We start from the raw sequence: 23,864 nt of genomic DNA on the forward strand, positions 1-23,864 counted from the left end.
TCATTTATCAGTGGTCACCAAGTATTTGGCATACAAGACATGAAAAAGGATGTGTAAGACTCAAGCAAACAAAATTATCTAGTTTGCTACTTAACAGTTGTAGAGAGAATACGTTTGTCAGGCAGTTCTAACTGATTTTAAAATCTTGAAATTTTATACCCCTCCAATTTTGGTGTGTTTCTTGATATTCTTGAACAATGTAAAACTTTATTTTTATAAAGACAAATACTCAAGTACAAGTTCTAGTGTCTTAAAATGTTATTTGATAAATATATTGTTAAGCCCTTAGCTAGAGTAAACTTATTTTTTATTTCCTCTTTCCATATTATTCCCAATATTTTTCATTTAGTTTTTGAGTCCTTCATTGACTATGTTGCAGTGGAACAGTTGGATGGTGATAACAAGTATGATGCAGGAGAACATGGCTTGCAGGTATTTTTCTTCTTTTAATTTGTTTTTTCAATTTTATTTTTGTGTCCTTGATAAAACAAAGCTACAGTGGCCAAAAAACTTTGCTACTGATACCTACATGCCAGGTTGTATCAACTGATCTTAGCAATTTTTCTCTTCAGGCAAGCTTGTACATAGCTTCTCTAAATTGCTGTTAGACTTCTCAAAACAGAGCTTAGATTTTAAAAGTCTATTCAGCAGTGAATTTTGGTTTTGTACCTGTAACAGTTTTAGTGACTAGAATGATTTTACTGTTAAATTCTCTACTGATTTTCAAGACTGAGAAATTATTCAAATCCTTCCTCTAAGAGTGGCCCAATTTTCTGTGTCTAGTAAAACAAAACAAACAAACAAACAAAAAAGCATAGTTCTGAAAGTTACTTTAGAGAGGCAATTTCTATATCATCATCAAGTGCACCTGTGGAATTTTGACTGTTCATGTGCACATTTCTGAGCTTTTCAGCTGTACTTTGCAACATTCACTGTAGGGAGTAGTAGGTCATTCACATGTGCTTCATGAATGACCTAAATTTAAATGAAATGTTTTCTTGTATGATGTTACTGGAGGAGCTCATGGGAGGACTGCAGCATTAAGATGGTTCAAAACTGGGGTGGAAGTTAACTATTCTTTGCACATTATGGTGTCAAGTCTATAAAATAAAAGTTTAAAGAAAAATATCTTCAGCAGGCAGGTATGTCAAATTGCTAAAAATCTTACAATTTCAACCCTCTGTTTCCTTTAAAATGTCTAGGAGGCAGAGAAGGGTGTGAAGTTTCTCACATTGCCACCAGTATTACACCTACAGCTCATGAGATTTATGTATGATCCTCAGACTGACCAGAACATCAAGATAAATGATAGGTGAGTTTGGGGTGGATTTTTTGGTGCATTTTTCTTCATGTGCTTTTAGCTTTGGATGTAGAATTTAGACCAGCTGATGTATTTTTGTAAACAATAATAATAATAAATAATAATTAAAAAGGGCAAAATCCTATTTTTGAATCAGTTCCAAGGGGGAGGTGTGTTGTACAGGCATATGTTAGAGGTCCCCGAATTGAATGTTAAAGTGTTGAATTTGTCATTCAGAACTGTAATTGCCATTTGTAGCTGTTGTTTTAAACATAATGCAAACAAATGTAGTTTTTTAATGTAGTTTTTTTCTTCTTCAAAATTAGGTTTGAGTTCCCTGAACAGTTGCCACTAGATGAATTTTTGCAAAAAACAGATCCTAAAGATCCGGCAAATTACATTCTTCATGCAGTTCTAGTACATAGTGGAGATAACCATGGTGGACATTATGTTGTTTACTTAAATCCAAAGGGTGATGGCAAAGTGAGTATTCAAAACCAACTAAATGTATTTGTGTGATGTAAATAGATACTTGCAGTTTTCATAATGGGAAGAAACTTTGCAGCTCTTCTTTCTCTAACAGAAGAGAGTACTGGCATGGTCAGTTAGTGAAGTCAAGTCTCTGTTTGATGTAGTTTGTAGGTTGATACTTCTCATTGTTGTTTCTATTCTAACATATTTGGGAAACTTGCTTTGGATTTACAAAGACAAAGCAGCAGCCCTCATGTCTAGTTTTCTTTTGCTCTTTAGGGGAGAAGCTTGCATTTGGAGGCATCACTTGCCTTATTAAGAGAGCACCTTCATATTTGCTGTTGGCTTTTGGCAAAAGACTAAGGGAAGCCCTTCAGTCTTCTGTCTGTGTGTTGAATTTCTACAGTGAGCAAATTTTATCCAGCATTTCTCAGACTTCATGCTGAAGCAAATATGAGTCTTCCTAATGTTTCTGTGACTCAGAAATTCAGTGTCTTTGCACGTCCAACTGTTACAGGTTTAGATGACTTGATCAGATTAGATGTTTATGGGTCAGGTGCCTCTTCCCTTGAGCTTACTGGTTTTTTGTGTCTGTGACTGTTCACAGTAAAATGAGCAGTCAGGTTTTACTGTGAACTTGTTTCTATTTGTCTTTAACTATTAATCAGTTTTATTGGTTTTATTTAAAATTTCCTGTAAACTATTTCAAATTTACAAATAATTACCAGGTATTTGGTGCATCATTGCATTGTGTTATTTAATAAAAATAAGGCCAGCTATCTGAACTTCATATAGAAATGTGAAATACTTCAGGAATAGTCTTGAGATGAATTCTTTGTATAATTATCTGGCTAAAAGCTTTTGATATTCGGTGTAAGAGTTTCAGATGAGTCGGAGGTACTTATGGCCTCCCTTATGCTGAGTGCAGATAGCAGGTAGCACAAATTACAGTGAACTGTAGAATTTTCTAAACTCATGATGCTTGAAGAGAAATTTTAATTACTTGGAGCTGAAAGGCATGCCAGAAATAGGATTAATTTATCATTCAAGAACATGTTTTTGTGTAAAACGTTATATTTATGTAAAATTTTCTCTCTAGTGGTGTAAATTTGATGATGATGTTGTATCAAGATGTACAAAGGAAGAAGCGATTGAACACAACTACGGAGGCCATGATGATGACTTATCTGTACGACACTGTACTAATGCGTACATGTTGGTTTACATCAGGGAATCAAAATTAAGTATGTATACCCTGTGTGTGTTCCAAATTAGATAGGGTAGAGGGATTTAGATATATATTTGATTTCTGAATTGTTGACAGCCTTCTTATACAAAGGGGCTCCATTAGTTATAGATGGCATCTATAGATTCTGTGAGGATCGACCAGACTTTCTCTCACTTCTGGAAAGTGTGTTCTCATCCTCCGGCATCTTGTCTTAGCACAGTAAGACAAGACTGTGTATCAGCAGAGTGCTTTAGCCTTAATTGTTTTATAGGATGAAAAATCAGTGACTCATGGAAATTAAATCCAATCCATTATAAATATGTAGATATATGTATATTAAAAACAATCAGGTGGTGGTAAATTTTTTTAATCCTGAAGTGAATATCTAATTCAGAAGTCTGTGATACATATTTCATGGAAATCATGCATTTTGGCTCAGGATAGAAAATACTTATTTTGCCAAAACATGATGATGTCAAATCATGTTTTTAATTAAAAGATGAAAAAGGCAGATTTTTTTTTTTTTTTTCTTCAGAAAAAAGTCAATTGTGCATGAAAACCCTGTTTGATGTAAATTTCAGAATGACATCACAAAATTTGTCTTGTAGGTGAAGTTTTGCAGCCTGTCACGGACCACGATATTCCTCAACAACTTGTAGAAAGGCTACAAGAAGAGAAAAGAATAGAGGCTCAGAAGAGGAAGGAGAGGCAGGAAGCTCATCTCTACATGCAAGTGCAGGTCAGCTTTTGAAATAGATCAAGTTGCAATTGTCTTCCAAATAAATTCAGAATATTGAGCCTCCTAAGACAAACCTAAGACAACCCTTGAATATGTGTTGGAAGTAGCATTTGAACTGAAATAATTTCAGTGCCTGTAAGTATATTACATATACTTACATGTGCACTGAGTACTGATGAAACAAATTGTACAGTGCTGGGAAATCAAAGCATGTTACAGGCACTTATGTTTTCTCTAGAAGGCCGTGAAAAGTTACTTGCAAGGAAAAATAGTAAGTTCAGGTGAAAGGAAAATGAGTAGGTTATTTTAAATGGCTGCCCTGCCACTGCACTTTTATCTCCTTCAGGAATTATTTTCTAAAATTAGAATGTATCTTGCCATAGGCAGCAAGGCTGGACTTCTGCCAAACTGAGCTCATCAAGTAGAAGCAGAAGGAGAGAGTGCTTATATTTGCAATTATCTCTTTGGAAAAGCCAGATGGACTAGATTGTTATGAATTGCCTTAAGGAACCCTGTTTATGGCTCTTTCCAGAGCCCATCTGGCAGAAGAAAATAAAACCCATTTTCCATTTGCCTCCATGTTTCTTTGCATGTTCTTTCTAGAGTTCTTATGTAGAGCTATTGGTAAAGGTTGGCTTGTTCCACACTACATTTACACTAGAGCTATTTCCAGTGGAGAGATTAGCAGAGTTGTGTGGACTTTCTCTGTTAAAAAAGAATACATGGGAGCTGTAGCAGATGCAGGGAATGTTTTAGGCCATCCTCTGTGCATTACACAAAATAAAAATAAGCCTATTTTTAAGCGCCAACATTTTTTAGAATTTTTAGAACATGTACATGTTTCCAAGATTGGGATCTAAGTGCAACTGGTGTCTTATTGTTCAGGATTTGTACATTAATTACTTACACTGATTTGATTCACAATTTTTAAATTCCATTGTAATCTGTATGCTTTCAAATTTTCTTCATGAGAACACAAATAGTGTCAGCAATGTGATGCCAACAATAGAGTCAATGACACTGCATAGGAAAGCATCAAAAGAAAATACTGTATTGTGGAGCTGAGTAATATAAATAGTAACCTATAAATGTAATTTTTCAGATAGTAGCAGAGGATCAGTTCTGTGGCCACCAAGGCAATGATATGTACGATGAAGAAAAAGTGAAGTATACTGTTTTCAAAGTATTAAAAAACTCCACGCTTACGGAATTTGTTCAAAACCTCTCTCAAACAATGGTAAGCTTTCTGTGGCTGGCTATCTATTTTAGTATATTATGATATGTTAGTTTTTATCTTCTCCAGGTATTAGCAGCAGTCATAGTTTAGACCTTTTAAAATAGAAGTTCTGTTTGGTTTAATAAAAATATCTTAATCGTTTTTGTTTCCTGTCACAACTTTTATTTATTTCAGGGATTTCCACAGGATCAGATCAGATTATGGCCAATGCAAGCAAGAAGTAATGGAACGAAAAGACCTGCAATGTTAGATAATGAAGCAGATGGCAATAAAACAGTAAGTATTCATTGATAAGTAACATGTATGTCGTCCATGATTCTTGGATTTCAGATCCTAACTTTGGGACATCAGATTTTTAAGTGTTTTAATTTAGCCTTTGTCTGGTAAAGTTTCATATTTGAGAAGATTTGGGCTATTTTTTCAATCAATTTGGGTTGATTGAGGTGGAAAGGGGGATCGTGGTGCATAATACTTCTATGAAGAAAAGACATGATCATGGTTTATATCCTAGATTTTAAACATAAATGTCTTTTTAGTCTTCTATTATTTGGGCAGAAGCAATGGATTTAACGAAATGTATCACTTAAGATGTAAAACATTGTGCTTAAATGCCGCAAGAAAGGGATTGGTTTCACTGTCCTCTATTTTTGTAGAGTGAAGTAATTGTCTTGCTATAATAGAGATGACTGTAGGTATACTTTTAAATGAAAAAGAAATAGGTCCATTTTAAGTAAAACCTATTGTTTGTGCTTCATTAAAACTCTTTAATTTTTTTGTTATTGTTTCTCTTCTCATAAACTTTCTGTCAGTAGTGCAGCTAAAAGAAAAAAAATCTCTCATAAAGTATGTCAGAAAGTTCTCCTATCTGATGAAAATGAAGATATTAGTTTATATTACATTCTCTAGAGACTTTTTTCTTCTTCCACATCTACATAGATGATTGAGCTCAGTGACAATGAAAATCCATGGACAATATTTTTGGAAACAGTAGATCCAGAGATGGCTGCTACTGGAGCAACATTACCCAAGTTCGATAAAGATCGTAAGCATATATGCTAAAACTCGAGTAAATGCAAAATACTTTGGATATTATGTCAGGAAACCTTGTGTACTTGTGTTTTTCAATGATGTCAATGATGTACCCAACAAACTACAGTGCTGAAATTAGTTTGTCTTGTGCTTTTTTTTCTTTGTTTCTTCTTTAAGTGCAAGGTGTGTTTCAAATGCTTTTAGAATCACTGAATAATTTTTCATAAATGCAGATAGATTTATATAAATTCAGTATTTAAGAACATTTTAAAGGCATTAATTAAACGAATAAAGGAAAGACACACTTTGCTGTTTAAAGAAAAGTACCTGGGTGACTATTTCCAAACATAGTCAAATATTCCTTAGGAAAAAAAAAAAATCTTGTCTTAATTTCTAGATGATGTAATGTTGTTCCTGAAAATGTATGATCCGAAGACTCGGAGTTTGAATTATTGTGGACATATCTACACACCTATATCCTGTAAAATACGTGAGTTCTAAAATTCAAATTCATTATTATAATTGAAAAATTTTAGAGACGATGGATTGTATATCTTAATTTATTTTTAATAATTAGTTGTTTTATTAAAGTCAAATGTAGGCCGCAGAGTAGAATTTTGATTTCTTCCAACACCATGCTGGTTCTCTGGTACGGTTTTCTTTCCCATGTTGTCAGTGAAACAAACTTTCTGCAAGGCTGACAGTTTTGCCTTAATGCAGCATTGGCTGGCAGGATTTTTTTTTTTTTTTTTTTTTTTAGTTTAACAGTATTCTTCAGGTGTTGCTGAACATAAAAAGTTGTTTCAGACTTACTGTATAGTTTTGTGATATGATATTGCTCCCCAGTTTTTTTCTTTTATTTCAGGTTATTTTGCTGAATGGACCTTTGCAATCACTCTTAAAATAGTCGTATGCAATTTGAGTACGCTTGTACTCATTTTCACAATGGTAGCCTGAGAATAGCTGCTTGGGTTTACTTAGCTGTGAGCCTTGGTTTTCATATGGATCCGTTTAAAGAATTCAACAAGTGGCCACCAAGTTAAGATACTTTGTCATTTTGAATATCTCCCTCTGTTGATTTGTACAATGCTTCATGTTTTTGCATTTTATCCATGTGATTTCAAAAAAAATAATAAAAATCCATCTCTGAAGAAGGAACGCTGTAATTTAATTTCCTTGATCTTGGATGGCCTTGCACATTTTTTTTTTGTTGTTGTGCAGATGAAGTGGAAGGAAACCTTAAAATCTCTCTCCGCGTTAAATTTGAATACGGGCAGCTTTAGCCTAGAAGGTTCCATTCCTTAGAAAGGCATTTTAAAACTATTTAACCAGAACAAAAGAAAATAGATTCTCTGTTATTTCACAGATAGGTCTTGCAAGCAGTTACAGTGCAATGCATTTCACACTCCTTTTCTTTTTCGCTAGGTGACTTGCTTCCAGTTATGTGTGAGAGAGCAGGATTTCCACAAGAAACTAACCTTATCCTCTATGAGGTTTGGATCAATAGACTTGTTTATTGTAAAAATCATTATTGCTGTACCGGTAGCAAATTTTGGGGTCTTTTTCTTAAGGATGGACCACTGTTTGATAATGTTCTAAATTGTGGATAATAACAAAGAAATAACCAAGTAGGTTGAGATGCAAAGCTTAGCATGGCAATTGTGACCTAATGTTTTCGTGTACAACACAGTTAGACACAGTTCTGTCACTCATAAATCAAGTCATTCACACAGAAGGGAACACTTGCATCAGGAGAGTTTGTGGAGTTGCAATCTGGGACATTTCCAGCACCTGAAGGAATGAGGCCTTGAGCAAACTGCTCTAAACTGGAAGTTATCTCTGCTTATAGTAGGAGGTTTAGCTAAAGGCCTTCAGTGGTTCCTTCAAATGAAAATTATTCCATGAATCAAAATGCACATTTCTGAACTTTTGATATTGCACATCTGTTTCACTGTGTTATCTTATATACTTAAGTACATTACTAATGTTCCCAACTCTTTAAAAGAAACCGGTCAATCTAAAAGAAACCAAATGGTGAAACACTACTTGAAAATTGAAGCTCAATATTTAAAAGGTGCATAAAAGCGACTAATAATGTACACGTATGTTATAATACACTGTGAGGCACGAATCTGTTAACAAGGTTCTGTCAAACCAATACATTTTTCCTGAGAACTGAAGGGATGAATATTTTGACTTGATCAAGTAAAGTGGTAAAGTATTATGATTTACCATTTTTGTCCCTTACATTCTGTAGCTAGAGGGTGGGGGAAAAAAAAGTTTTATTGGTTAAAAAAAAAAAAAACAACACAATAATTTATAAGTCATAAGTACTCTAACTAGTAGTTTTGAGGTCTGTAGTGCTGCAAGAGAGTATCAGCAGATTGTGAACTTTGGAACAGATTTAAAATTAGAAAACTAGAAGTCTGAGGCTTTAAAAACCACAACAACAAAAAAAATCTCTACACAAACTCCTACATGTACAACTTGGCTAATACTAAATCTGTGCATATCCTCCAAATCTCAGTGTTAGAGGAGCTATGATGCCAACATTATTGGCCGTTGTATTTTCAGTGCCCCTTAGACAGATGAGTTGAGAAAATGTTGCATCTTCTTCCTTCCTTCCACAAGTTCAAAGTCAGCAGACAAAATACTTTACTATTTCTGTAATAGAAATATGTTAACAAATCTTTGCAACTGCTGTATTTATTGAGTACCGAAGGTACAGATCTTGCCAAGGCAAAGTTCTTATTATAGTAAGAACAAGGAACTGTTTTTTGTGTTTTGTTAGCTGTCCTGCTGTTCTCTCTGGTGGTTCCAGGGGCACACATGCAGTTCCATGCTATAAAGCAGACCTGTCAGGTACTGCTGTATGTATTTCTTTTCAAAAATCACATGCACCTTACAATACGTAAAAGATTTTTACTCCTTTACGGGTCAGAGTTGCATTTGTTTCTAGTTATAGGCAGGTGCTTTTATCTCAGGAGGTTATCCTACAAGTAAAAATAATATGTATATACATAATTTTATAATATAAACATTTGTTTGGGCTTTGTTGTCTTTTTTGTGTGTGTTCCTTTCCAAAAATACTGTATTATTAAAATTAGCAAGCATACTTAGTATTCTCCAGTCTTTCTGGAAGCTGCATGAGTAGAAAATTAATCTGAAATTTACAAAATTTCAGTGGTATAATAATACTGAATGGTAAAATACTTTAAGATAACTTGAGTGAGAATCCTAAAGTAAAGTATTGGTAAAATAAGCATTTTCATCCATAATAATGAGGTGGCTGTGAACCTTACCTAAGATTGCATTTAATTAAAAAAAAGTATACACGCACACTTCTTTCAGTTGAAAGAAGATACCTTTTATCTTGTCTGATTACGTTTACTATTGTGACTTTTATTTTTGTCTCTTGTTTATTCTGTGTGATAAACAATTTTTGTTTTTTTGTTGCAGGAAGTTAAACCCAATTTAACAGAAAGGATTCAAGACTATGATGTATCTCTTGATAAAGCTCTTGATGAACTCATGGATGGTGACATCATAGTGTTTCAGAAGTATGTATTTTAAGGGGCAGGCTTATGATTGCAATTAAATCACCTGGTTCACTTTGAAAACAGAACTTCCTTTAATTTAGTGCTCTAACAGGAGAAAAGTACAGTTTTCCAGCAGTAGACATTCTCAGCAGTTCTCACTTGTTCATTCAAAGGGGAAATTAAAAAAAATATTGATAGCTTTTTAATTATAACTTCACATAATTTAAGGAAATTCATCCTAGTTTAGAAAACTAATGCTCATAAATACTGAAATACGTCTCACTATTACCAAAGAGTGTGTGGTTCAGCATTACTTCTGCATTCTGCAGCTTTTTACTTGGAGCCACTGTAACCCAAACAGTGAAGAGCCTACCAGAATTTCAGACCTTGGGTTCTGTACCACCAGTGCTGTACAAGGCTCTTGACTTGGAGCTCCTTTCAACTTAGAACTGAACTCCTCTCCATTTTTCCTTTTATTCATGCTCACTTTAAGTTCCATATTGGTCTGCGGTGATGAGATGCTCCCAGTTTGCCTGAGTGTATGCAACTCTTGGGTGTACTGGTGCTTCGACTGGAGTTTTCTCTAAGGCAACAGGAGAACTCCTGCTTCTTTATACATTAAAGGGATCTTTCCTAAGCTTGTCAGGTCTATAAATCAGCATTTCAATGCTCTCACTCCTGATGGTCACACCCAACTGTGTTGCTCTGTTTCTCTCCATGGGCTGACAGTGGGTGGAAGCCAGCTAGTCTATCTTCAGCACTCTTACCCCAGATTATGTGAGATGAATGTATTTCTCATGTCATGCCTTGGAACTCGCATTCCCTGTTGACCCAGTTGGTGTTATGCACCTTTGGCTGGCTGCTGACTTTTGGGTAAGTGCACAGCTTGTACCCTGGTGCTATTTCTCTGCTGAGAAGATAGGGGTACTGGTCAGTAGTGACCCAAACCAGCATCTGTGCAGGTTGTTTTGCTTCTGTGGTTCAAGGAGTGCTGTTGTACATCTGGCCTCTGTGCAAAGCAATTGATACAGGGGTATACAGAAAGTTTTGGCAGCATTAATAAAGACACACACTAATGTGCCAGGGTGGAGAGGGAGGGAAGAGCGCTGTTAGAATGCTGCTGTGAAATGAGTGGAAGTGTCTATTGCCAGATTGCCAAATGAGAGAGCACGGTGTGCAAGTGCATTGACTCGTGCACCGCACAGAAATACTCAAGGGTGTGAGTCACTACTGACTGTATTAATTATACTGTGTACAAGTGGTGGCGCTTTAAAAAGGTTTCTTAACTTTATTTCTGTATTTCTCAACTGTCAATGATTTACTGTAGAACCTGTTTAAGAGCCCTAGCTATGTGTATCTATAACAATGTAATGTGTAATGGTATTATCATTTGTCTGCTCTTGTAGGGACGATCCAGAAAATGATAACAGCGAACTACCAACAGCTAAGGAATACTTCAGAGACCTCTATCATCGAGTGGATGTCATTTTCTGTGATAAAACCATCCCCAATGACCCTGGCTTTGTAGTTACTTTATCCAATAGAATGAACTACTTTCAGGCACGTGCCCTATTTGTTTCTGTGCATTTATTTCCTTGTGCTGGAAGTGACTTCTGCATTAGTTCAAAAGCATGTTATAAATATTTTTAGGGAAGAGTAGATACATTCTTGTACACTTCTTGCATTATGGTAAGAAAAAAAATATAAGGAAACCACTAATGCTTCTGAGAAGAAAATACTTTAAAAAAAAAAAAAAAATATATATATATATATGTATATATATTTTTTATTAATTGGAGTTCATGCTGTGGCATGAAAATATTGATGGGAACAACGTGGTGATATAACCCAGCAAGCAAATTTCCTTTGAGTGAATTAAAGAACAGTGAAAATCTTCAAAGAACAAAGAATACAGGTTTCCTAAAAAATATTATAATGAAAAACAAGAGGAGTACAGCTATTGTTGTGGCCCTTTGGTGACAGTGATTTATTGTAATTAGAGACATGTTCCCCTCCCATTCCCTTTCTTTCTTACTCTGGGTCACCTGTTCAGCAGCTAGCGATAGCAGTTTCTTCTTTTCTTGGAGAAGTAGACATAGTGGGTCTCTCCCATTATTTCTCTAGCATGACATTTTTGAAGTAGAATAATGAATGATTGGGGTTGGACCAAATGACCTCTAGAGGTACCTTCCAACCTTAAGCATTCTGTGGTTGTATGACTGTAGAGCAGTGCCACAACTGTCTGAAAAAATACAGAACTTAAACAAATTTTTGTTTGCAGGTTGCAAAGACAGTTGCACAAAGACTTAATACGGATCCAATGTTATTACAGTTTTTCAAGTCTCAAGGGTAAGACAAAATTTCTAGCTTGGTGTTCTGCATCTAAAGTATTATTTAAAATACTTAGTCCCAAAATAAGTAGGTTTCAGTTGATTTGTAGCTTTTCCATGTTGTAAACTAATTTTTTTATCGTTATAATGTTAACATTCCAGCACACGCAGCAAGTTTCATAGACAATTCACTAACTATTACAGTGGCTGGCTCTAGAGACCCCATGAATTGTTCATTTTATAAGAATTGTAGTAAGTACAATTTAAAAAAAAAAACAAAACAAAAACGCATTTTAAAGAATTGTTGTTTAATTAAAATTTCTGAAATGATTAATTGTTTCAGAGCCTTTATGGTATGGGTCAAGTTTATTAAACTAATGGAAGTGCTATTTCAGAATATGCAGATGTCTAGAATGGAGGACACCAGAAATAAGTGCATACGTGAAAGCAGGATTTTTGCGCTGTTAAAGCTTTAAATGCAGGAGCTACTTGTTTCTGACTTTTATTTTTACTATTTATTTCCTGGAAGTCTGCAAATAAGGAAAGATAACTTCATCCTGTCCAGACCCTGTACAATGACTGTGATCCCACAGAGCTGCTAAAAGGGTTGTTTCTGGTTGAAGTGGTGGTTTTGGGCACAGTCATGTAAAACTGGATTTGAATCTATAGAAAACTGCAACTGCAGCAGAAAAGAGCATACTAGTAGCTATAGGTATATGCTGCAGGAAAAACATGCACACAGATTGTATAAACTTTTTGTATGTATGTAAATGTAGAGTGCTCTTGAATCATTAACCTGCAGGTCTCTCCCTTCCTCATCAAGGAGCCTGTATCAGTATGGATAGCTCTGTAGTTTACTGGGCTTCGGTCACTCTGGAATTTTGCTGTGTCATATGGCCCCACAAATTAACCTTTCACAATCTAAATCAGGTGACTTCAGTGCTGCTATACTAGTAGTTTCAGAGGAATGTAGGTCTGCCACTCTGCAGGATTAAAGGTGAACTCTTAAACATCCAAGTGAGTTAACATGTACAGCAATAGTATTTCTGTTGCCTTGTGCTTGCCTGTTTCTAAAAATCAGTAAAGCATTGGATATAATGCTGCTTAGCCTGTACTAGCAATTACATGAAACTAGTAGCCAGGAATAAAAATGTTCTTGGTACTTTGATTTACTGAGCAGCAATGGATTGTAAAGAGATGTTTGTTTTTCTCTTTTTCTTCTGTAGTTATAGGGATGGCCCTGGCAATCCTCTTAGGCATAATTATGAAGGTACTTTAAGAGATCTTCTGCAGTTCTTCAAGCCTAGGCAACCTAAAAAACTTTACTATCAACAGGTAAGAGTTTTTTGTTTTTGTTAGTGTGAATAATAATAAAAAATTGCCCTGTACAAAGTATGCCTAAAGTGTTTCTCTTTTCTTCTTTAAGCTCAAAATGAAAATAACTGACTTTGAAAACAGAAGAAGTTTTAAATGCATATGGCTAAATAGCCAGTTTAGGGAAGAGGTGAGTGAGGTTGGCTGTTATTTGTTATAATTTCTTTGTAGAAGTTGGTATGGCTGTGATTATGGTTCAGTTCGTACATTCTGCTGCCTCTGAAGAACACCAAGTTAGAACAGAGATGCACTTTATAGAAAACAATGTCAGTTCTTAACAACAAAAATAATAATAATAATAATAATTGAAGCAGTTGTTCACTTCAGTAACTTTTATGTTTTAAATATGGATTTTTGATGAAAAATCCAGTGTTTTCTGTGCTTTAATATGGTTGTTTACATTTTCAGGTTTTCTAATCACTTTTCTGTTCTAAATACCACCTAGGAAATAACAGTATATCCAGATAAGCATGGGTGTGTGCGGGACCTGTTAGAAGAATGTAAAAAAGTTGTAGAACTCTCTGAAAAAGGTTCAGGGAAATTAAGGTAAAGCTGGAAGATTTTGTATTTCCTCTATGTGATTGTATGTAGAAAAGTATCCATAGAACTTAAAATACTGTGAAAACTATTATTAGGTAATGAAGTCTAATATTGTGTTAAAAAATTCAAAGATTCAGGAGTCCCATTTAAGAGAATTATTATTAAATACAAATAGGAATCTTACATAGCTATTTAAGTTCATGAAATAAAAAATCAATTCTTGAGATGCTTAAGATTCATCAATCTCAACTATTAATTCACAATTTAATAATTGTTTCCAATACATGCTGTTCACTTTTCAGGAGAGAAAAGTGAGGTCATTTAAAGAGAGTTTAAAAATAATTAAAACCCTTGCACTGCTAAAATTGAAAATTCAATCCTAGTATCTGTTTACATTCTGACTATACTAATTCTTCTTAAGGTTTGAGAAACTAATGTTGCATTGTTTTTTGTCTTTTCCTCACCACCGTTCATCCCTCCCCTTTTAATGCTTTTTTTCTGTTCTTGTGTTTTTAAGGCTGCTAGAAATTGTAAGTTACAAAATAATTGGTGTCCATCAGGAAGATGAGCTGTTAGAGTGTTTGTCACCTGCAACAAGTCGAACGTTTCGAATAGAGGTAAATACTTTCTTTAAAAAACTTTAAAACTTTGAAAGAAGAAATTATCTCAAGTGGTTATTGTCTTTTCCTAGATTGTTTTTCAAATACTGTGATAACTTGCAGCAAGGAAGAATACATGATTATACATATATATTTTAAAAATGAGCCTTCTAAAATCTCTGTTCCATCTCCTACCCTGTAATGGCTCCATTCTTTCAATCTTTACATATGTTTATATAACAAAACATGAACAATTGGCAAGGGCCTGTCTTGAGAACATTTGCCTTCTTAGCAATAATTAATTCCAAGATTTGTATGGGGACTCATCATGCAAATTTTCATGCTTGGAACCCACATTGATATGCAGAATCGTATTCTAGAAGATTGCTTCCTTTTCTTTTTAAGTTAGAGCTTCTGAAGTCAAATCTTGTTACTTAGTGTGATTTTTCTAAACATTTCATCTTGCAAATCTGTTAACCTGCCTCAAAGATAAAAAATTATAAAAAAAAAAAAAAAAAAAAGAAAAGAAAAAAAGAATAGTAAGCTTCCAATGTAAAGCTGTCATGAAAAGATGACAAGAGAAGGTCTGTGATATTTTTATAACTACAGATGATGGAAGATTTCATGTCAAAATGCCATCCAGTAAAGCCAAGAGAGTATTTTACTGAATAGGGGAAGCTTGAGCGTTGTTGTGACAGAGATGAATGGGGGTGGGGAGGTGACACTGTCAAAAAAAGGTCTGTCTTTAATTGTTTTTAAATAGACTTGTTTTGCATCAGTAACAATACATTAATTGTGCATTTAGTTACTTAATATGTTGGTTTTTTTAGTGGAATCTTTAGCTGATTGCAGTCTTAATTTTATGTCTGTATCTAGGAAATTCCTCTGGACCAGGTAGATATAGATAAAGAAAATGAGATGCTAATCACAGTGGCACATTTCCACAAAGAGGTTTTTGGGACATTTGGAATTCCATTCTTGCTGAGGATACACCAGGTACATATGCCTCCCTTTTCTCCTTATGCGATAATCTTTCTGATGTTTCTTAAAATACTGTAAAAGAAATAGTTAGTAAAACTTGTTCCTGTTTAAAAAAAAGGGGGGGGGGGGGGGGAAATTCTGCCTCATACATGATTTTTTGTGGTTAAATCCCTTACTGTCTTGATTCTCCTTTGCGCGTACAGATTGTTCAGTGTTTCAGTGAGCCTTTTTAGGTCGTGAACGTCAAGCTGGTGATTGACATGCTGTATATGTAATATTAAAATAAAAGTAGAATCTGATTTCTAATACTGTGTTAGCAATTCTGATGTAAACTTAGTGGCAGAAGTGGTGAAGCCAATGTTGTTTGGCTTCTTATTGAGACAAATGATTACGACAAATTAGTGAGGTTGCTTTCTTGAACATTTTCTAAGATGACTGCATTTTATAATTTATTTCATAACTTTAATAATTTTGTATGCTTTATCTTCCAGAGCTGGAAGTTAATAAAAGAATGAAAGCTAATTTTGAAAGTTTAATTTATATTAAATTTTTATGTGTTGCTACTCTAACCAAGTGTCACACTATTTCTTTCAATAGGAAAGTGTTTTTGTGAAGGCAGTTAGCACTTGTGCTTTTAAATAATTTTTCTGTTTGCTAGTTTATATGAAAATTACATAGTTTCATAAAAGTTTTGGAGTGAGAAATGAATCTCTGAATCTTTGTGTCATTTTACCATATTTCCATATTTTTGACCAATGTAGAGTAAAATCTTTGTGTTAATTTTTGGTGGAGACTGCATTTCCCTAAGATAGCTCTATTGATCTTTAAGTTAACGCTGTCTGGTATTATATTTCAAGCAGCTTATATACACAACATGCAGAAAAATACTATGAAATTTACCAGTTGAGGGGAAGCATCACAGCTGTAGAGGTTTGAAGAAGCAATATGCTTAGGAAAGATCACTTAAAAATAGTTATACGTACATTCTTTAAATCCCTATTTTGCAGCTAATTTTCTAACTTTGTTTCTTAACTTTAACCTGATTTGTATATATTGAGCAAGTCAATTTATGGGATAGATTGCATGAAGATGAATTGATAAGACTTGCAGATGCCGAGTTTATAGAAAGTTGTACATTGTATGTACTCTATTGTAGTAGTGTTGACACTTCAGTAATTTTGGTAATAACTGAGAGATTAAGATAGGCAATGTATTCTGATGTAGCTTGAAGTAGGACGTATTTACGGCACCCCGTTTGTTTTTTGACGTTAAAAATCTTGTAATCATTAGGGTGAACACTTCAGAGAAGTTATGAAGCGGATTCAGACAATGCTGGACATACAAGAAAAAGAATTTGAAAAGGTAATTGCAAGTTGGAAGAAGTTTTATTGCTGATTGCAGACTCTAAGTTTATTTCAAAAAGTTGGAAAAATGTAAATTAGGGATAAGTGTAGATGTTGATCAGTAGAACAGTTGCTTGCCCTAATGACCTTTCTGAGAATAATTAGGCAGAATGTGTAGGACTAGTACTGTGTAAAAGGAGATACTCAGCAAAATAGCTGAACAACCTAGAAAAACTTTGGATAGTACAGAAGCTCAAGAGGCCACGCACTTTAGTTTTCTGCTCAGAGTAGAGCTAGCTTAAAGTTAAGTCAGGTTGCTTAGGATTTTACCTAGTTGCAATTTAAATATTCCCAAGAGTGGGTATTCTGCCATGTTCTGAGCAGTTATTTTAGAGCTATATCACTGTCATTGTGAAGGTCTTTTTCTTACTTGAGATCAGAATTATCAGAATTTGTCATTTTTGCAGCTTGTGATAGTAGCCTCTGGTCCTTTTGCTGTGCACCTCTTGGAAAAGTCTGCCTTAGTCTTCACTGTATCACCCTTCAGTTGGTGGAAGACTGGATGTTCCTGTTAGCCTTTTGTTCTCTGAGCTAAATAAACGTTTCCCTTAGCTGCTTCTATGCCTCATGCTACAGCCCGCTAACTGTCTTACTGGCCTTTGCTGGAACCGCTGCAGTTTGTTTCCAACTCACTTTCATTAGAGGGCCTGAACCTGGACACAGTATTCCAGATGCAGTCTCAAGATTTTCTGACTGTTCATTTTATCCTGCTGTCTACGTAGTTGATGAAGATCTTAAACAGGATTGACTTTGGTATCAGCCCCTGAAGAATACTACTCATAACCAGCTGTGTTTTATACTGTGAAGTTAGACTTAGAGGCTTTATTTTAGTACAGTATCTTAACATTTTTCTTCCTTTTCATAGTTTAAATTTGCAATTGTAATGATGGGCCGACACCAATATCTCAATGAAGATGAGTATGAAGTGAACTTGAAAGATTTTGAGCCCCAACCTGGTGAGTTGTTCTCAGTCTGACTATTATTCTGACCTGCTGAAGTCAGGTTTGCCAGTTATAAGGCAGTTATCCTTAACTCAGAATGCAGAAACAGATCAGTTGTTCTTTGTATGTCAAGTACACTGTATATAGTAACTAAGCAAGTGTTTGCCTATACTCGTATGCACACTTAACTGTTAGTCTTGAGAATATATACATGTATTCTGTAGACATATAAATTACTGCATAGTGTTTGCTTGTGAGCTAAAAGTTCGCATTTGAACAACCAGCATTTGAGCAACCAAATGGGTCAAATATCCATACAGCATACTTTACAGAAGAGAGTTCTGTTACTTGCACTGTATCTGTATTGCCCATCTTCTCCTTTGCGTATTTGATTCTCACATTGTTATTGGAGTAGGTGCTCATGTTACTCCTAAAACATAAGAAGGTGCATCCTCATAAGCTCCTTAAGTGTGCCACAAAGAGGTATTTGAGTTCTCATATTCATTGAAGACATTTCTTGTTCTTTCCTGATACCTTTAATGAGTCTGTAGAATTTAACAAGAACATTACATATGTGACTAGGATGCTGTTTAGATTCTTTAGACAAGATTCACCAAACTACAAATTCAGCTCTGTTCTGAATTTGACTGTGGAGGTGGTCTACCATCTTATTTACTCAACTGATATTTAAAGCTTTATTCTCTGAGGAATATACACATACAAGAAACCAGGTTATTCATTGAGGAGTCTCACCACAGTCATCTTTGGGGAGTTTTAGTTGGAAATGACATCCTTGAAATTGCAGTTAGGGCTGTATTGAAAGTCATGAGTTGTCTTCCCCCCCAAATTTGCCAAATTTGCTCAGATGTTTTTTCAAGCTCTGGACTTAATATAACAGTTGTAAAGAATTCCTGTGACTGTCCATTTATTTGAAAATCCATATAGAATTAGGCCTGTAGTGTTAATGAGTACTTTATAGGGGCCTAGCAAGAAGTCATCTCATTGTGGTATGTCATACAGCCAGGTTTAAGGCTAACGTCTGTGAATATGAGGGGACTTGCCAAAACTTTGGGTGTCTCCATGTGAACAGGCCATCAGTGAGCAGAGGGAAGTGTGGTTGATGTCACTGGGGGGACCTGGTTTTCTGCACACATTGTGAGGGGTCTCTGGATGACTAACTCAGAGGTAGACATTTGTCAGTGGGCAAATAAGCCCTTTCTTGTGTGTTCAGAGCAGGCAGAGTCCTGATTTTGTTCTAAGTCATCTTTCTGAGTGCAGGGAAAGGGAAGGCAATAGTCCAAAATGAGTTATTGGACTTTATGAGCAAAGCTAGAGCCAGTATTGCCGAGGCAATGTGAAAGACTAGGTAACTAGGTCAAAAGTACAAAACGTGGAAGAAATTGGAAAGGGGAGAACTTAGTGTTTGAAGCAGCTGTAGGGAATCTGAGACTAATGGGCTTCCATTTGATACTTGCCCTTTTGGTATTATAAACTTTCATAGAATTAACTCCCCACAAGATTCTTCTGTTGGGTGATATGATGTCCTAATGACTTCTTATCTAAATAGTATTTCAAGGTGTAGGGCTCACAAGTTTCTACAAATACCGGATTTTAACATGTGCTGAACTTACTGAACTGAAGGTTTGGCTTTCACTAATTTTTATCAACATAGTTGGTGTCAATCAATGCTGTCCCTCTCCATTTGTAAAGATGCACTCTAATGACAATTGTGCTAACAGCGTATGATTTCATTTCTGTCTTTAAAAGACATTAAGGTGATCTCAGCCAGATTGGCAGTACTTTTACATTGGCCATTGACCATTACGTCTAAAAGAAAAATTATTTTGATTGAAGAAAATATATCCAAAAATGCAGATGCAGGCAACCAGAAAGGTCAAGTGTTTTATGCTTTAGTGATTGCAGATGATGTCCTGAAATATAGGAGTGTGCTCTCTTGCTGGGGGGCTATTTAGTTTGTGCCATTATCATTTCACTTCAAAGAACATTTGATGCTCTCCATTGAAGACATTTTAAAAGGGAGTATTTTCCATTTGCAAGAAGCACATGGAATGTGTTTTTTCATGAAAATTAGAAGTAGGTAATAACAATATTGGGTTGAACACGTGAAAAATTTTGTATGGTTTCTGCATAGTCCAAATATGACTAAATTTTTTCTCAGAAAATAAGTACAAGGTCGGTTACATGATTTCTTAATAAACTCATAATTTGCATTTTACATGTATTTAAGAATGTTCCTACTTAAACCAGGTGATAAGAATAGCTTAATACAGCAGCAATCACTTATACTGTGGCAAATACTATAGGTTATCATATTTAGATTATGATTTCCTCTTTCAGGCACCGCCTAGCAATTCTGTGAAAGGTGGTACTCCAGTTGACTTCAATTGGCATGCTTCTAGCTATAAATTGCAAAAGCAAGGGTTGTTTGTTGTTGTGTTTTTTTAACTTTAGCATATACTTCACTGCTATAAACTCCTGTAAGTGACTGAAGAGGAGGAAAATAAGCTACCTGATGCAGAAAACAGTTGTAGAAATATTACTGGGAGGAAAGTTGTGGTCAGGAAAGCAGCTGTTATGGCTGGGGATTATAAGAGTGTTCTGCAGCCCTCTTCCATGCTGTATGATTCCTAGCAAACTGAACAGGGCATGCATGAGTAGTTTGTGTAAAGGAGTCTTCTCAACTTACTCTTAAAAACTTCATTTTTTTTCTCTTTTCTTTTCTAGGCAACATGTCTCATCCAAGGCCATGGCTAGGGCTTGACCATTTCAATAAAGCCCCAAAGAGAAGTCGCTACACTTACCTTGAAAAAGCTATTAAAATCCATAACTGACTTACTTAACCAGATTGTCAAGGCAAGGGACAAAAATAAGTGTGTGTGTGCACCTTTTTAACAACTGTAGAACTTTGGTACACGTGCACTATATCTGAAGTCTTCAGCAAGAGGATTTGCTGCTGATGTTAATTTTATTTTGTTGAGGCTGTTCAGTTTGGCTTCTCTGTATCTATTGACTGCCCTTTTTGAGCAAAATGAAGGTGTTTTTATAAAGCTTGGATGCCAATGAGAGTTATTTTATGGTAAACGTAATGCAAGGCAATTGTCAGCATAATGAGGGAAGAGTTTAGTAGAACAGTTGACATTGGCAAAATATTTGTCTGTAGTACGTTTATAGATGGCATAAGCTGGCTGGCTGCCCTTCCTGGTATGGTATTCACCATCACTGCAGCTAGTAAGTCTTATGTTTAGACTCACATCAGATTTATTTCCTTCAGTTATACTTTAAATGACATTTTTGTGCATTTGTAAATGCAAAAAACTCACATCATCAATAAATAGCAATCTCTACTTCATTGTGTACATTGTTGGCACTTATTTGGGATTTTTGTCTCCTCCAGCTGCATAGAATCTTTTTTAATGAACTAGTTTTCATTTAATTTAGTCACTACTTTGCATCCTGTTTTGCCAAGTGGATGCCCTGACTCCTAAAATGAGATATTTGGGTCTTTTTATTAAATTATCAACCATTGTTGAATACAGTTGCAATTTATTATGCCATCTTCTGGGAAACAGAATGACACTCAAAGTTGGCAAAAGCAAGTGAAAGGATTATAAATATCATTAATTTAGTTAACATGGGAAGAGATGGGGAAAACACAAGAAATAGCCTTTTAGCACAGAGGGGCATGCTCACTAGTATTTAGTAAGCTGTTGACTTTGTATAAAAAAGGAAGAAAAAAAAAAGAAAAAAAGAAAAACTGAAATTGTATATTTAATGAATGAACATGTACAATTTAACACTTGGAGGTTAATTTTGTTGGGTGAGTCTGCAAGTGAATTTCACTGATGTTGATATTCATTGTGTGTAGTTTTATTTCAGTCCCCAGACTGCTTCCTTTTATTTTGGAGCTAATGCCAGCCGCGTGTCTAGTTTTGAGTGCAGTAAAGATAGAATCAGCAATCCACACTTAATTTTACATTTTTTTCCAGTATTTTATTTTGTTTCTGTAGCCGCAGTGTACAACAACTCTTCCTGTATATTGCCTTTTTTTGCTGGAAAATGTTGTATGTTGAATAAAATTTTCTATAAAATTTTTCTTCGGTGAGTGATGACATGGAAGTTGAAGAAGATTTTCTCTTCTCCCTGGAAATAGTGTTCTGGGAAAGTACTTTTATTTGTGAGGTTTTGCTAAAGGTGTGTTTTCTTGTTTTCAGTGTTGACAATTGTATAACCCTCATATTGGTTGTTTTGGAGTTTGGGGGGAAACTTGTGGGGTTTTGTGTTCAGTTGTTTTAGGTTTTGGATTTTTTTGTTTTCTTTTTTTGTTTTGTTTTTTTTTTGGGTGTCTTGTTTTTTTATTTTATTTTATTTTTTTTTTACACCTCCTAACTAGTTTCATTTGAGCTTAACAAATAGAAGGGTTTTCCTGGAAGGAACCATGTACAAATACTATGAATGGAAAAATTATTTTGCTAGTTTGTTTGTAAAGCTTGTAGTAGAGTCTTTGTGGTAGACTTGACTCTGCCTGCCTGTACAAAATTTTGTTGTCCAGATTCTCAAGTCTAATATTATAAATGGTGTGAAATTAAAATCTGGAGTCTCTAAAGGTAAGCTCCCTTAATAGAGTGATAGGTTTCCTCTGTAGTGTGTTCCCTGTATTCATAACCAAAACAAAGTTCTTAGAAGCTTCCTTTTCTCAGACCTACCAATAAACATTTAGTAGGGGTTGTATACATGTGATGGCCTTTATACTTTCTTTTCTGAGATGTGGGTGCTGGTGATAACTGAAAACACCAGCAAGTATTTTTAAACTGAATTTTAAGATATTTTGTTCGTTTAGCTTTAAAAATGCGTTAATCTCCAATATTAGGTGTGTTTAAGTTTCTTTTTAATTTATATGCCGTGGTGCTTTTAACTGTCTCTAATTCCCAGTCAAAGCAAACTAGTTTACATTGTTTTTGTCGTCTGAGTACATAGATTACAGGTAGAAGGAAGTGCTTAAATAGCATGCCTTAAATGGATCAAGGTTTCCTTTGACTTGTATTTGCATTGAACTGGTGAGAAAGGTAACACAATCCAAGACAACTGGTACTTTCACTAGTAGTACTTGGGTTGTCTCTACAGGCTTTCAGTAAATATCAGGGTTTGTATTCAAAATACATCTGTAAAATTAGGTACTCCGATCAGCGGTAGTACACCCTAATTATATTTTGTGAACTCATTGTTATGGTAGACAGATGTGAAATCGAGTATCTGAATGTCACTAACTTTTAGCACTAATTTATGGAATTCTGGCAGCTTCTAGGGAATATCTTATGAAATCGCAATACTTCCTATTTCAGAAGAAAATACTGGTAACAAAGTAAATTTTGTGTGCCTTTTGATTTTTAGATGACTAGTTCTTACATGCTTCAGTATTCGTGCAATTCCCACAACAATTTTGAAAAGACAATACATTAAGGCATTCTGTATGCACTATTTCCAGTAACTGAAGTTTTTTATGGGAAAAAAAATTGGAGCACAAATAACTTAATACTCAAATGTAGAAACACACACAGCTATGAAGAGGAAGAATGGAGGTTTTCTCAGGTGCAGTATCTTTGTTTAGCTCATTCTAAAAATTTACAATAGTGCAGTCTTCAAAGCTACTGTGCTTTCCATTTCTAATTCAGATATTGGAATTATCTGGATAAGAGCAAATGCATTAAAATAACTTAATGATAATAAGTGTTAAGCAATAAGGATGTAGATTCATGGTACACAGGATCAGAGCACCATGATGTTAACGGCCCGTCTGAATTCTTGAAAATAGCAAGAATTGTTCCTGTAGATTTACATAGTGCCTTTTATTCTAAAGGAGTCCAAAGCATTCTGTGAAATCTAAGCAAATCACACCAGTGAAATAGTTTGACTAGAGAGTGACAGCCAACAAAAACACCCTTTATACAAGAAGGCTTGCTTAGCAGCACCAGGACGAATTCATACTGCTGCAAGACACGTCAGAGGGATCAGGCCGATGTCATGCCACAGGATGTGCAGTGCCCGGTGCTGTATCTACCTCAGCTGCTGCCCCTCGGAGCTGGGACCCAGCCTGCTGCTCCCCAGGGCCTTGGACCTGGAGCTTGGACCGCCCTC

At 35.2% G+C, this 23,864-nt stretch overlaps 1 protein-coding gene across 2 annotated transcripts in view; it reads left to right on the forward strand.

The window, feature by feature from the left end:
- USP7 (ubiquitin specific peptidase 7) overlaps nt 1-21,825 on the forward strand; it is a 72,320-nt gene extending 50,495 nt beyond the window's left edge. For both annotated transcript variants that reach the window (XM_038187080.2, XM_072024134.1), the window contains exons 11-31: nt 350-432; nt 1,203-1,312; nt 1,627-1,783; nt 2,871-3,015; nt 3,608-3,738; nt 4,841-4,975; nt 5,150-5,251; nt 5,912-6,017; nt 6,402-6,494; nt 7,430-7,497; nt 9,464-9,564; nt 10,950-11,103; nt 11,825-11,892; nt 13,100-13,208; nt 13,300-13,377; nt 13,693-13,793; nt 14,305-14,404; nt 15,263-15,382; nt 16,658-16,729; nt 17,636-17,726; nt 20,457-21,825. In XM_038187080.2, coding sequence (XP_038043008.1) covers nt 350-432; nt 1,203-1,312; nt 1,627-1,783; nt 2,871-3,015; nt 3,608-3,738; nt 4,841-4,975; nt 5,150-5,251; nt 5,912-6,017; nt 6,402-6,494; nt 7,430-7,497; nt 9,464-9,564; nt 10,950-11,103; nt 11,825-11,892; nt 13,100-13,208; nt 13,300-13,377; nt 13,693-13,793; nt 14,305-14,404; nt 15,263-15,382; nt 16,658-16,729; nt 17,636-17,726; nt 20,457-20,563 — 2,231 coding nt within the window. In that variant the 3' untranslated portion in view covers nt 20,564-21,825. The remainder of the gene's footprint in view (nt 1-349; nt 433-1,202; nt 1,313-1,626; nt 1,784-2,870; nt 3,016-3,607; nt 3,739-4,840; nt 4,976-5,149; nt 5,252-5,911; nt 6,018-6,401; nt 6,495-7,429; nt 7,498-9,463; nt 9,565-10,949; nt 11,104-11,824; nt 11,893-13,099; nt 13,209-13,299; nt 13,378-13,692; nt 13,794-14,304; nt 14,405-15,262; nt 15,383-16,657; nt 16,730-17,635; nt 17,727-20,456) is intronic.
- Nucleotides 21,826-23,864: the final 2,039 nt, after the last annotated feature.

This window comes from Anas platyrhynchos, chromosome 15 (assembly GCF_047663525.1).
Source record: "Anas platyrhynchos isolate ZD024472 breed Pekin duck chromosome 15, IASCAAS_PekinDuck_T2T, whole genome shotgun sequence".
Taxonomy (NCBI): Eukaryota; Metazoa; Chordata; class Aves; order Anseriformes; family Anatidae; genus Anas; species Anas platyrhynchos.